This window comes from Triticum dicoccoides, chromosome 4A (genome assembly GCF_002162155.2).
Source record: "Triticum dicoccoides isolate Atlit2015 ecotype Zavitan chromosome 4A, WEW_v2.0, whole genome shotgun sequence".
Taxonomy (NCBI): domain Eukaryota; kingdom Viridiplantae; phylum Streptophyta; class Magnoliopsida; order Poales; family Poaceae; genus Triticum; species Triticum dicoccoides.
In genome coordinates this window covers 16,233,803-16,245,262 of record NC_041386.1, presented here as the reverse complement: position 1 = coordinate 16,245,262, position 11,460 = coordinate 16,233,803, and the positions used below count along the sequence as shown (strand labels likewise).

Sequence of the window (11,460 nt, the reverse complement as noted above, 5' to 3'; positions counted from 1 at the left end):
AACCGTCTCGTCGGTGACGGTGGGAGAGGGAGACGGGGACGGACAAGCAAGCGCAGCCGAGAGGAGAAAGGCGCGTGACGCTGACACGAGCGCACGCAGCGTCGCGTACGACTCCCTCCCCCGGCCCCGTCCCATCCCATCCCATCCATCTACCCCCGCCCGTCCCCCCGATCCGCACTCCTCCCCACCGGCGCGTTAGGTGGTGGAGGCCCACAGAGAGAGGGAGAGAGCCAGAGGGGGGGATCGGAAATCCTCCTCCGGCGTCCATCATTTTCTTTTCATTTCCGATAGGCATATATTGCCCCGCACACCCGCACAACGCTTCGCCCAAATCTCATTCCCCCCGATGGGCCGAAAGAAGCGCAGCCCCCCACCAAACCCTACTCCGCCCCCGCATCCGCCCGCCGGCGCCCTCCTCCGCCTCGCCGATGCGCCGGCGGGCGCCGCCCAGGCGGGGCCCGACCCCGCCGCCGTGCGGGCCGAGTGCGACAAGGCCCTCGCCTGCCTCCAGCGGGGCAACCAGCCCAAGGCGCTGCGCCTCATGAAGGAGGCCCTTGCCCGCCACGGCGACGGGTCGCCGCTCCTCCTCCGCGCACACGGCACCGTCCACTCCCGCGCCGCCGCCGTCCTCACCGACCCCGCCGCCCGCGCGCGCCACCACCAGGCCGCCCTCCTCGCCGCGCGCCGCGCCGTCGACCTCGCGCCCGACTCCCTCGAGCTCGCCCACTTCCGCGCCCTCCTCCTCTACGAGGCCGCCAGCGACAACCGCGCCTACGAGGAGGTCATCGCCGAGTGCGAGCGCGGGCTCAGGATCGACGACCCCTCCGACCCGGAGCCCCACTCGCTCAGGCTGCCCGCCCCCGACCCCGACCAGCTCCGGGCCGAGCTCCGCAACCTCGTCCAGAAGGCCAATCTCGCATCCATATCCACCTGGGTCAAGAACCTCGGCGGCTCCGATGACAAGCTCGGCTTCTTCCGCCTGGCGGATGACCCCTTGGAGCTCCAGCTCCTGCCCGCGGCCCCAGCCCCGCGACGCCCCAACGAGATCAAGAAGGCTACCAAGACCGTCGAGGAGCGCCGCAAGGAGATCGAGGTGCAGGTCGCTGCTCTCAGGCTGCTGGAGCAGCAGCAGCAGCAGAACAATGCCGCTGCCGCTCTCTCCTCCTCACCACCACAGTCACAGCAGGGAGATGAGCCCCCCTCCTCATCATCTCAGTCCACCGCGGCTGGCCATCGTGCTGATCGGAGAAAGGGAGGGTCCAAAAAGGCAGCAGCCTCATCAGCATCCGACCAAAGGAATCAGGTGCGTGCGTTCTGGGCCGCTCTGCCTGTCGACCAGAGGCTGGCCTTACTGAAAACTAGCATTTCTGAGCTCAAGGCGTACTACAAAACTCATAAGGACAAAGATGTTGCCGCTGCGGCACCTGCTGTGCTTGATGAGGTGGTAGAGTTCGCCACTTCACATGGGTGTTGGGAGTTCTGGTTATGTGGCATCTGTGAGGAGCGCTACCCAGACGTGGCACATTCATTGCGGGAGCATGTGAGTGCACTACCACGTCAAGTGCAGGCTATGTTGCCACAGGAGATTGATGCTGACTGGGCAGCAATGCTCATTGGTTCGAGCTGGAGGCCGGTGGATGTTTCTGCGGCACTCAAAGCGCTTGAGGATGAGCAAGCGGACAACATCGGCCAAGACAGGGACAAAGATTCAATGTCGTCCGATAATTGGAGTATCAAGGACAAGTCGGACACGTCAGAATCCTCAGCCTCGCCACACAATGAGGAGTGTGATGGTTTTGGAGTGGTAATGAGGGAAGGTGCCCGGAAGTGGCCGCTGTCTGATGATGATGAAAGAGCGAAGATTCTGGAGAGGATCCACTCGTTGTTCCAAATCCTTGTGAAGCACAAAAACATTTCAATGAACCATCTGAGCAGGGTGATACATTTTGCCATGGACGAACTTAGAGGGATGCCTTCTGGGTCATTGTTGCTTAATCACTCGATTGACAAGTCGCCGCTCTGCATTTGCTTCTTGGATGCCTCATCACTGAAAAAGGTTCTCAAGTTCTTGCAGGACCTAATGCAGTCCTGTGGACTTAGTAGGTCCTCAGAGAAGGATGGCGAACTAGGTGATGGAGATTGTTTCCCCAAAAATAACACTATCCTGGAGGGTGTTACGCTGGATTCTGTTTCATCATCACTGATCCTTGATGGCCGGGTATTTTGTGGGAAGTCGAAGTCTGGTCCTGAGAATGTTGATACTGATGAATTTCTTTCGTGGCTGTATGCTGGATCTCCTCCAATAGGAGAGCAGCTGTCAGAGTGGAACTGTATGCTTGTTGATAGGACAAGTCAGGGGATGCAGATTCTTGATATGATCGACAAGGAGGCATCTGCCTTGAAAAACTTCTGTGAAATGAAGCATGAACAATTGAACACTGAGGAGGGTGTGCTTGCTGTGAACAATATTATACAGGAGGAGCAACGGCTAAGGGACCGTGGGGGGCGGTATTCATATCAAGGATACGAGGATCTCCTGAGGAACCGTCAGGAGGAGTTGTTGGAGACCAGATTTCGCAGCTCTGAGTACGATGCAATCTCAAATATCTTGAAGGAAGTTCGCACCTCACACTTTGGTTATGATGAAGGTTTTTCTGGGATGACCTCGCGCCAGTGTGACTTTGATGGGGCAGCAATAGATGATTGGAGGTTGCATGACTTTATGCACCCAAGCGATTCAATAGTGCCGACGATTGTTTTGAGGATGAAGGAACACGTAGCTACGGAGGTTAGTGTTCCGGCACTGCATTTATCAGTAGAAATTATATAATCTTCAATATGCAACAATGGTATCTGTTCTCTTAACTGTTCCACTTGCAGCTTGGCAAGATAGACGCTAGGATTATGCGAAGTGTAGCTCTGATGCAGCAACTGGATCTCAAGCTTGAACCTGCTGCTTTCGTTGACTATCGATCAATTCTTCTCCCCCTCCTGAAATCCTTCTTGCGAGTTTGTATACTGCATCCCTGTACACCTGATTGTTTTATTGCTTTGTGGTCTTGTTCATTTCTTAACTATGGTTATTGTGTGGTAATCTAGAACCATTTGGAAGAGCTCGCGGACAAGGATGCTAGAGAGAGATCTGATGCAGCAAGAGACGCCTTTCTGGCTGAACTTGCTTTAGACGCTGAGAAGAATGCAAACAAAGGGGGTGATAAAAAACCATCTCATGAGAAATCAAAGGACAAGAAGAGAATGAAGGATTCTCGGAGATATAAGGATCTGAAGGTAGTTATGAGTATGATCATATTGTATGCTCTGCTTTTGTACACAACTGAATTTTGTTTCTTGCTTTATTACTTTCTAGGATTTGAGCTGGAGTGATCAATACATTGTTCGCCAGGACAGTGCAGATGAGGAAACATCAGAGCAAGCGTAAGTAATGCTTGTACCCTCCATGTTCTGATATGTGTAGCATCCTTCAGTTGCCAGAGGACTTGTCCAGTGAAATGCTTGCAGTGCTTTTTTTTGTCCTGTGCATATTTGTAGTTACTCAGCACTACTAGTTTAAATCCATGTCAGAGTTGATTATATAACAGGTTTTCTGCATAATTTACTTGAGAAAAGGTATCTGCAGAATGAATTACCAAGATCTACTGATCTCGTAAACTTTCTGTTTGTAGAGCTGCTGAATCATGTAAACCTCACCCGACATTGTGCATTGTTTTCCATATCTTTTTGTAGTTGGCACACTCCTTTCATTATTAGAGCTCTTTAGGGTAGATAGTGGTTAAACAAATTGTGAGGATTGAATAGTTCTCTTCGCTTTTTAGCATGATCAGTCTGAACAAAAATAGTCAGCAATTGAATCATGGTTTTCAACATCATCATGTTTCTTTTGGCTTAGGACATTCATGTGTGTATGTCTTTAATTCATCTGATCATGTTAAATCTGCAGTCAGACTCTTGTTGATTGTGATGACTTCGACGGCAAACTTTCACTAAGTGATGAGTACTCAAATGAACAAGAGGAAGAGCATAGGCATAGAGTACAACTTGAAGCAGAGGAAAGAAAACTGGAGGAAACTTTGGAGTACCAAAGGCGGATAGAGGAGGAGGCAAAGCAGAAACATCTTGCCGAACAGTCCAGAAGTACTTCGTCAGCTCCTGATAATTGGACAAATGGTTATTCAACTGATGTAAATTCAAACGTGCATCAGGATAACCATCAAAGTGCACCCAATAATTTCTCACCTGCTTATCTTGAAGGGATAAAGTTTGGTGATTTTCGCTTTCCTAAAGTTCCCTCGCGGGAAAAGAATTCTAGTTCTGATTTTTGTGGTGTGGACCTGCCACAAAAGACTGAGAACAATCGCAGGGAGAAGCCGAATGGACTGCGCTCTCCGGGAGCTCATGCATTATCCAGCAGCAATATGGACTTCACTAAGCCAGCACTGAAAATGAACGGAGTTGGGAAATATGCTCAGAATACAAAACTTTCAACTAATCCTCTTATCCAAAGGCCTAAGAGCAGTACTAGCCAACCACATAAGAAATACATCCAAGGTTGTTGGCTATGTCTTGTCCAAATTTCTCCTTTTGTTTTAATTCCCTTGGTAACTGTTGTCCAACTATTTTATGTTTGTTGTTGCATATATGCCAGGTGCTGTTCATAATGGTGATGATAGTGCATCTAGTCGTCAAAATGGTACAACAGCTCCAAGATGGAGCAGTTCTGGCAAAGTAGCTGACTTTTCTAGTAACAGTTATCAGGATGGAAAACAAAATGAGTTGCCACCTGTGCTTTCTTCGGATGATCCATGGAATGCCAACAAAGCTGAGGAAGGTATATGTCGTTCTACTTTCAAGCAGTGCTGGAGTATTTATCATTTAAACTCAAAACTAATTCGTGGAATGTTTTCTTGCTCTACCTACCATGAAAAATTCGTTCCTGAGTACACCTAAAAGTTTGTGAAGTCTTTAAACAGATTGAAGCACCATGTTCTCGTGTTACTTAATCATTAGAGAATGGTCATGCATGGTTTGCTTCCCCTTATCATCTGTACCCCCAGTTCATACAAACATGCCATTTTTGCACGCCATCAGTGTTTAACTGCATTTTTTACCGGTTGTATCTGTTGGAACGCATTTATGAAACGTACTAGAATTATAAGACCGGTACATTTTCTGGAGACAAATCGACTCATCATTTTCATGCGTCTGATCTTAATATCCAAAGTGGTACTGACAGGAGAAGTTTGGCAGAGGTGAGAATGAACCCATGATATTAATTTAGGCACCTACAGTGTTTTTGATAAAAAACATGATCATATGTGTTTTGTACAAAAGCAAAAGGATATGGACATCTCTTTGTTATATAACTTGATATCTCTACTTTTTGGCACAGTACTCGTATGATTATGTTTTTCATGAAACTTTGTATATGTGTCTACATTAATACTCCCTCCGTCCCATAATGTAGGACGTTTTTTGACACTACACTAGTGTCGAAAAACATTCTACATTATGGGATGGAGGGAGTACTTTGTAGTACTATGGACTTCTGAAAATGTCTTTATATGCACCTATCTTCACAAAGTCTTCTTTAAGCAATGTTCAAGTGCACATAATCTAAACCGGCATACTTCTGTTAAACTGATTAACATTTTGATAGTGCTATGGATTAACTTTGTATATGTGTCTACATTAATACTTTGTAGTACTATGGACTTCCGAAAATGTCTTTATATGCACCTATCTTCACAAAGTCATCCTTAAGCAATGTTTGAGTGCACATAATCCAAACCGGCAAACTTCTGTTAAACCGATTAACATTTTGGTAGTGCTACGGATTTTCTGATCTGTTTAAATATAGAAACGCACGAAGGGGTGCATATGGAGTTATGGACCTATCTTCACAAAGTCTTCTTTAAGCAATGTTTGAGCGCACATAATCCAAACCAGCATTTGTTAACAGGATGGAGGATTAGTTATTGACGTACGTGTCCTTGACCAAGCCACCGCCCACCTGTATCTTGTTCACTAAAGCCACATCCTGCTTCTGCATATTACTTTCCAATTTTGTGCTCTGTCCTTGCATTATATATTGTATTTTTTCTGAAATGCAAACTTGTTATATATGCATAGTATGTCAAAAATTTCCTCATTGGCCTTTCCTTTCATGTCCAGCTGACAAGGGGGCAATCTCACCTGCAATTGTATGTATCGAGGATGATTCTGACAAAAGGTTTGAAGAAGACCTTAGAAAAGCAGTGCACCAAAGCCTTGGTACATCAATGCTGTTCTTCAACTGCTGTTTTCTTTCTCTCTTCACAATCTCTTGTCTTGGGCCTTGAAAGCCCATGGATATATCTCTTCCACAACTAGTTAGCATCATTAATAAGCTCTTATATTGTTTTAAGGCGTTCTTTAATTGCTACAGATGCGTAGTTGTGATTTAGATTACATGGAACATTCTTTCCTTGTATCAACTGTTTGATTTGAATTGGAGCATTTGTATGGTGACATCTAGTTTGACTTTAGCACTGACGCAACTTCGATGATTTGTGAGATGCAGAATTGTACTCCCTCCGTTCCTAAATATAAGTCTTTTTAGAGATTTCAATATGGATTACATACGGAGCAAAATGAGTGAATCAACACTCTAAACTATGTCTACACATCCGTATGTAGTCAATATTGAAATCTCTAAAAGACTTATATTTAGGAACGGAGGGAGTAGGATTCAAATGCAAAGCTGATAAGATCTGTAATTTTGCAAGGCTATGTATTAAATGTTACGTATAAAAGCTGCAATTTTGAAGGATCTATGTTTTGTTAGGACTTAGAAGTGTGCCTTTTGTCATTTTCCTGCGGCTTCATTATCATTTTAGATTTCTAGATTGCATGCTGGTGCTACTACATGATGATTTACATGATCAGTTTCATCCTATAAACACGACGCTCTGATATTAATTCTCTGTAGTCCCTGCACCCTGCTAATATGATCATTTATGTCTGTTATGTTGGTCGTTTGTAATTTGGAATTCTACTTTAAACTTATTCTTCCACTAATGATGATGCAGCAGGCGCTTCAAATGGGAAAGAAGTGTATGGGGCTGGCCTTAAAAATGCTGCTGGAGAATACAACTGTTTCCTGAATGTGATTATCCAGGTAAATGTCAAGACTTGTGAAGCTTATGCAAGTATGCTTTGTTTTTTCACATAATGTTCCTCCATCTGCAGTCATTATGGCATTTGAAGCGGTTTCGACACGAGTTCCTTAAAACATCATCACTGCATAAGCATATTGAGGATCCTTGTGCTGTCTGTGCATTATATAATATATTCATTGACTTGAGCAAAGCATCTGAGGGGCAAGGAGAAGCCGTTGCGCCTACTTCTTTGAGGATAGCTTTGAGCAAATCCTATCCTAACAACAGGTTCTTTCAGGAGGTATATTTCTGTCTGTTATCCCATGGCTAGGTGTGCTGGGCACATTTCTATATAATTTTGTTATCCAAATGATATATAAAATGGCTCTTTTGTTAATCTGAGATTATCACTATTGTCTGACCATTGTATAATATATTTTTATTGCAGGGACAAATGAATGATGCATCTGAGGTATTGGGTGTCATCTTTGAGTGCTTGCATAAGTCGTACACTTCTCAGGCTGACTGCCATGCTAAATCTCATGAGAGCAATTCTATCGGCTCGTGGGACTGTGCAAGCGATTTTTGCATTGCACATTGCCTTTTTGGAATGGATGTCTATGAGCGGATGAACTGCCACAGTTGCGGATTAGAGTCTAGACGACTTAAGTATACTTCATTCTTCCACAATATCAATGCGAGTTCACTTCGAACTGCAAAGGTTAGCTGTTTTCCTTATGTTGAATCTCATGCTTGTTATTCTTGTGTCCCCTTATTTTCTGGCTGAACGGGTCCAGTTTATGCCCCTCAACTCTTTCTCAAGTTTAATGGTGAAGAACTTCAAGTTGCGTACTTTAGGTCTTTCATGTGTCATAAGTCATAACCCTTCAGAATGTCCTGGTGCAAAACAATCCATACTTTAGTCCCACATAGCATTGACTAGATCCTTGCTGGCATTGGGTCCCATGGTCAAGAAATTAGAGTACAACCTCTGTATAAAAAATCTGGACTGAGGTGAGAATTCATGCCACCCGCGGGTAGCATAGTGGCCGTTCTTTGGATCAAGTAGGAGAGTTAGGCAAGATCGAGCTGTCATAAAACATTGGCAATTGGTGGCCATGTTAAGCAGCAAAGCTGCTGCCGTTGATGTTATGCAAAATCAAAACTAGGATTTGCTTGAGAGAAGCGACTCAAAATTTTGATACATTGAAGCCTTAAGTAAAGGTTGTGGTGTTTTAGGGCAGCAAATTGAGCTTGGGAAAGAGATGAGGGGGCTATATTAGGTCTGCTCTGTATTCTGTGGTTTTTTGATATGCTTTGATTGAAACTTTTATTTTCTTCCATGCTACAGATGATGTGTCCAGATCCATTTGATGATCTTTTGAAGACTGTGATAATGAATGATCAGCTAGCTTGTGATCCTGATGTTGGCGGTTGCGGAAAACCAAATCATATACACCACATTCTTTCTAGTTCCCCTCATGTTTTTACAGTTGGTAATCTTCTTTCTCTTTTCGCATGTAAAACATACATTTACATGCAATTATTCATTTTTATTCCAGTCTTTCTAAAAGATGATGTGTAATACTCTCTTAAAATGCATTTTAGCAGTGTAGGATTGCCTGCTTCACTATTTAGTTTACAATCTCATAAAGGAACCTCTACTAAATCCTTTTCTCGCATATCCTCTACATTTGCTATTCACTTATGTGTGAGTGTGCATGTGCGTAAGTTCTTGCATGTCCTGTGTTTGATGAAATCATTTATTGACTCGGATCTCTTACCCATCAATTTTTCCTTTTTAGTTTTGGGATGGCAGAACAGCAAAGAAAGTGTTGGTGACATAGCTGCAACCTTGGCTGGTATTTCAACTGAGATAGACATCAGTGTTTTCTACCGTGGTCTAGATCAAGGAAGCAAACATTTTCTGGTGTCAGTGGTATGGCTACGAGTACCTGTTATGTTCTTTCCCATTTTGAATGAACATCTGATGGTACTGTTAATTGCTGCTTCCTTAAACCTGCAGTAAATGTGTTCTGCTTATGGTGCAAGTTAGACACGCAGCTCTAAAAGATCTCTAGTGTTCCTGTTGTACTTTGCACTATACACTACAGGATGGACTTAAGTTACAAAAATCGTAAATATGTTTGGGTAGCTAATATTTCATCCTCAGAGCTCGCTGTATCATATGCGAATGTGCTATTACGTATTGCTGAGTTGCGCTCGAACAATCCCGATGATATGACTGCAGCTGTATTGGTTAGGCTAAGTTATACCTCAGTACAAAGAGCAAGCAGTGAACATATTCTGCTGGGATTCCTTTGTATTGCAGTAGAGCCAGTATACTTGGTATGAACCACTTAAGTAGCTATAATATGCTGCCGCTACTGCTAAAAAACTAACATTTTGCAAATCAGTTCCTGTGAATCACAGGAGGTAGTGCAATGTCATGTGTTTGTGTGTTATGTTACCTGCAGTAGCCAAATGCTACATGTATCATATACTGACATGCTTGTCTAGACTTGTTATTCTGCATTTTGTGGTATGACGTAGCGTCGTTTCTTTCAAGTTAGATTTTGAATAGAAACTGGTATTTGCTTCTCTAAATCATTGTATCGAGGCACACAATTATAGCAGCATGAACTATCGCTGTATTTCTGCAAGTTATACTAAAATCCAGTAATTCAAGAGTATTGAAACGTATCAGTTAAAGCATCTAATGCGAGTTGTATTTTGATATTTCTTACACATGCAGGTTTGTTACTATGGGCAGCATTATCATTGCTTTGCTTTCGAGGATGAGCACTGGGTCATGTATGATGACCAGACTGTTAAGGTAACAAGATATATAAACCTATCCACTGAAGCAAACCCCCCTTCCTGTTTCTTGTACCCTACCTACTAAAGAAAAATCATCTTATGTTTGTTCCTTGTTTGTGTAGGTTATTGGTAGCTGGGCTGATGTGGTCATTATGTGTGAGAAAGGTCATTTACAACCTCAAGTGCTCTTCTTTGAAGCTGCAAATTAATTTTCTTCAAAGTTCAAGGGTGCTGTGCTGTGCCGTGGCGTGGTTAACGTGTCTTCTGAGATATAGGTTTTTCCTGGTGACTGAAGGTTAGCGATAGAATACAAAATTCGTTTTGAGCTATGGGGGATAATGGTGGTAATTCAGCAGTTGCACTGGCCTGTCGGTTTTGTCGAGCCCTGCCTTAAATAAATGGTCATCCGAGCGTTTGCTAAAAGGAGAGAAGTGGTGATATATATTTTCCTTTTGAACTTTGGATATATAGCCTGACCCCATATCCTGTCGAATGCGATTTTGCCGTGGAGGACTGTAAGCGGGGATAACTCTAGTAGATCATGTGCCGCCCCAGAGAAATTACTCACGAGCGCTGCTGAATATGCTGGGAGCCTATCAATATATACGGTTTTTCTGTGCTTGTGATGTGGAGGAATGTTGTATTGTGTTGTGTGTGACCAATGGATGGGTATCATGAAAGGAGAAGGGCTGCTCTCATTTTTATTTTTGTTGCAAATTCTTGGGATGGGGTTTCTTATCATTCCGATTGACAAGATGTATTATCTCAGAATGTTGTGAAGTCCCTTTGCTCTGGCCATGACGAACACATAAACTTACTGCTCCTGGTCCTCCTGTCGCTGTTATTTCGCTGTTTAGTAGTGTATTTTTTTGTGCAAACTAGCAGCAATTAGTATTAGATTTGCCACATGGGCAGGAATTATCACGACACCCAAAGCACGAATATGAGAGCAGCAGCCCTGCGAGCATAAAACGTAACCCATTTGGGGGCTAGCAACCTTTACCATTCACTGCAAAACAAATGGCTCGATACTGGTTTTTCTCCCTTTTCACCGTCAGAGTCCACTCTCCATTTCAGTTTCACTTCCCCACTTCCCTACCCACGGTTTTTTGTACAAGCAGAGCTAGGGCAGATACGAGCGAGAGGGGAGGTTGGCAAAGGGCAGGGTGGTGGAGTTGGCCCGGGTTGGGTGGGAACTGCCACTGCACCAGGGGAATCGAGGGGAGGGTGGCGCCGCCGACCCCAGCGGCAGAGCAACCCACCATAGTCGGCCACCGGCATCAGTGTACAATCCCGGGTAGCATGTCGGCTGGGCGTTCACCGGATAGGCGCACCCTGCAAGCAAATGAAACCATTACTAAGAGTCACATTGGTTATTCATGCAAAGCCTGCAAGTGTCTCTTTGTCATATTAAGTATCGAAATATGTATTTGGCAACCTTGTGCCCGATTGCAAAACCGCCACATCACTCGATGTCCCTTCGATC

General features: G+C 44.5%; 1 protein-coding gene across 2 annotated transcripts; it reads left to right on the top strand.

Annotated features, from left to right (window-relative positions):
• Positions 1-331: 331 nt before the first annotated feature.
• Positions 332-10,758, top strand: LOC119284649. Of its 2 annotated transcripts, none has more exons than XM_037563800.1 (14): positions 332-2,788; positions 2,881-3,009; positions 3,100-3,288; positions 3,368-3,435; positions 3,959-4,566; positions 4,664-4,846; positions 6,190-6,288; positions 7,089-7,174; positions 7,246-7,455; positions 7,603-7,875; positions 8,506-8,650; positions 8,960-9,093; positions 9,910-9,990; positions 10,097-10,758. In XM_037563800.1, the coding sequence occupies exons 1-14, from the start codon at positions 347-349 to the stop codon at positions 10,181-10,183; spliced, it is 4,734 nt and encodes a 1,577-aa protein (XP_037419697.1). In that variant the 5' UTR covers positions 332-346; the 3' UTR covers positions 10,184-10,758. The 2 variants fall into 2 exon arrangements, with proteins under 2 accessions (XP_037419697.1, XP_037419696.1); XM_037563799.1 differs by having other exon boundaries at positions 7,086-7,174.
• The last annotated feature ends 702 nt before the right edge of the window (positions 10,759-11,460 follow it).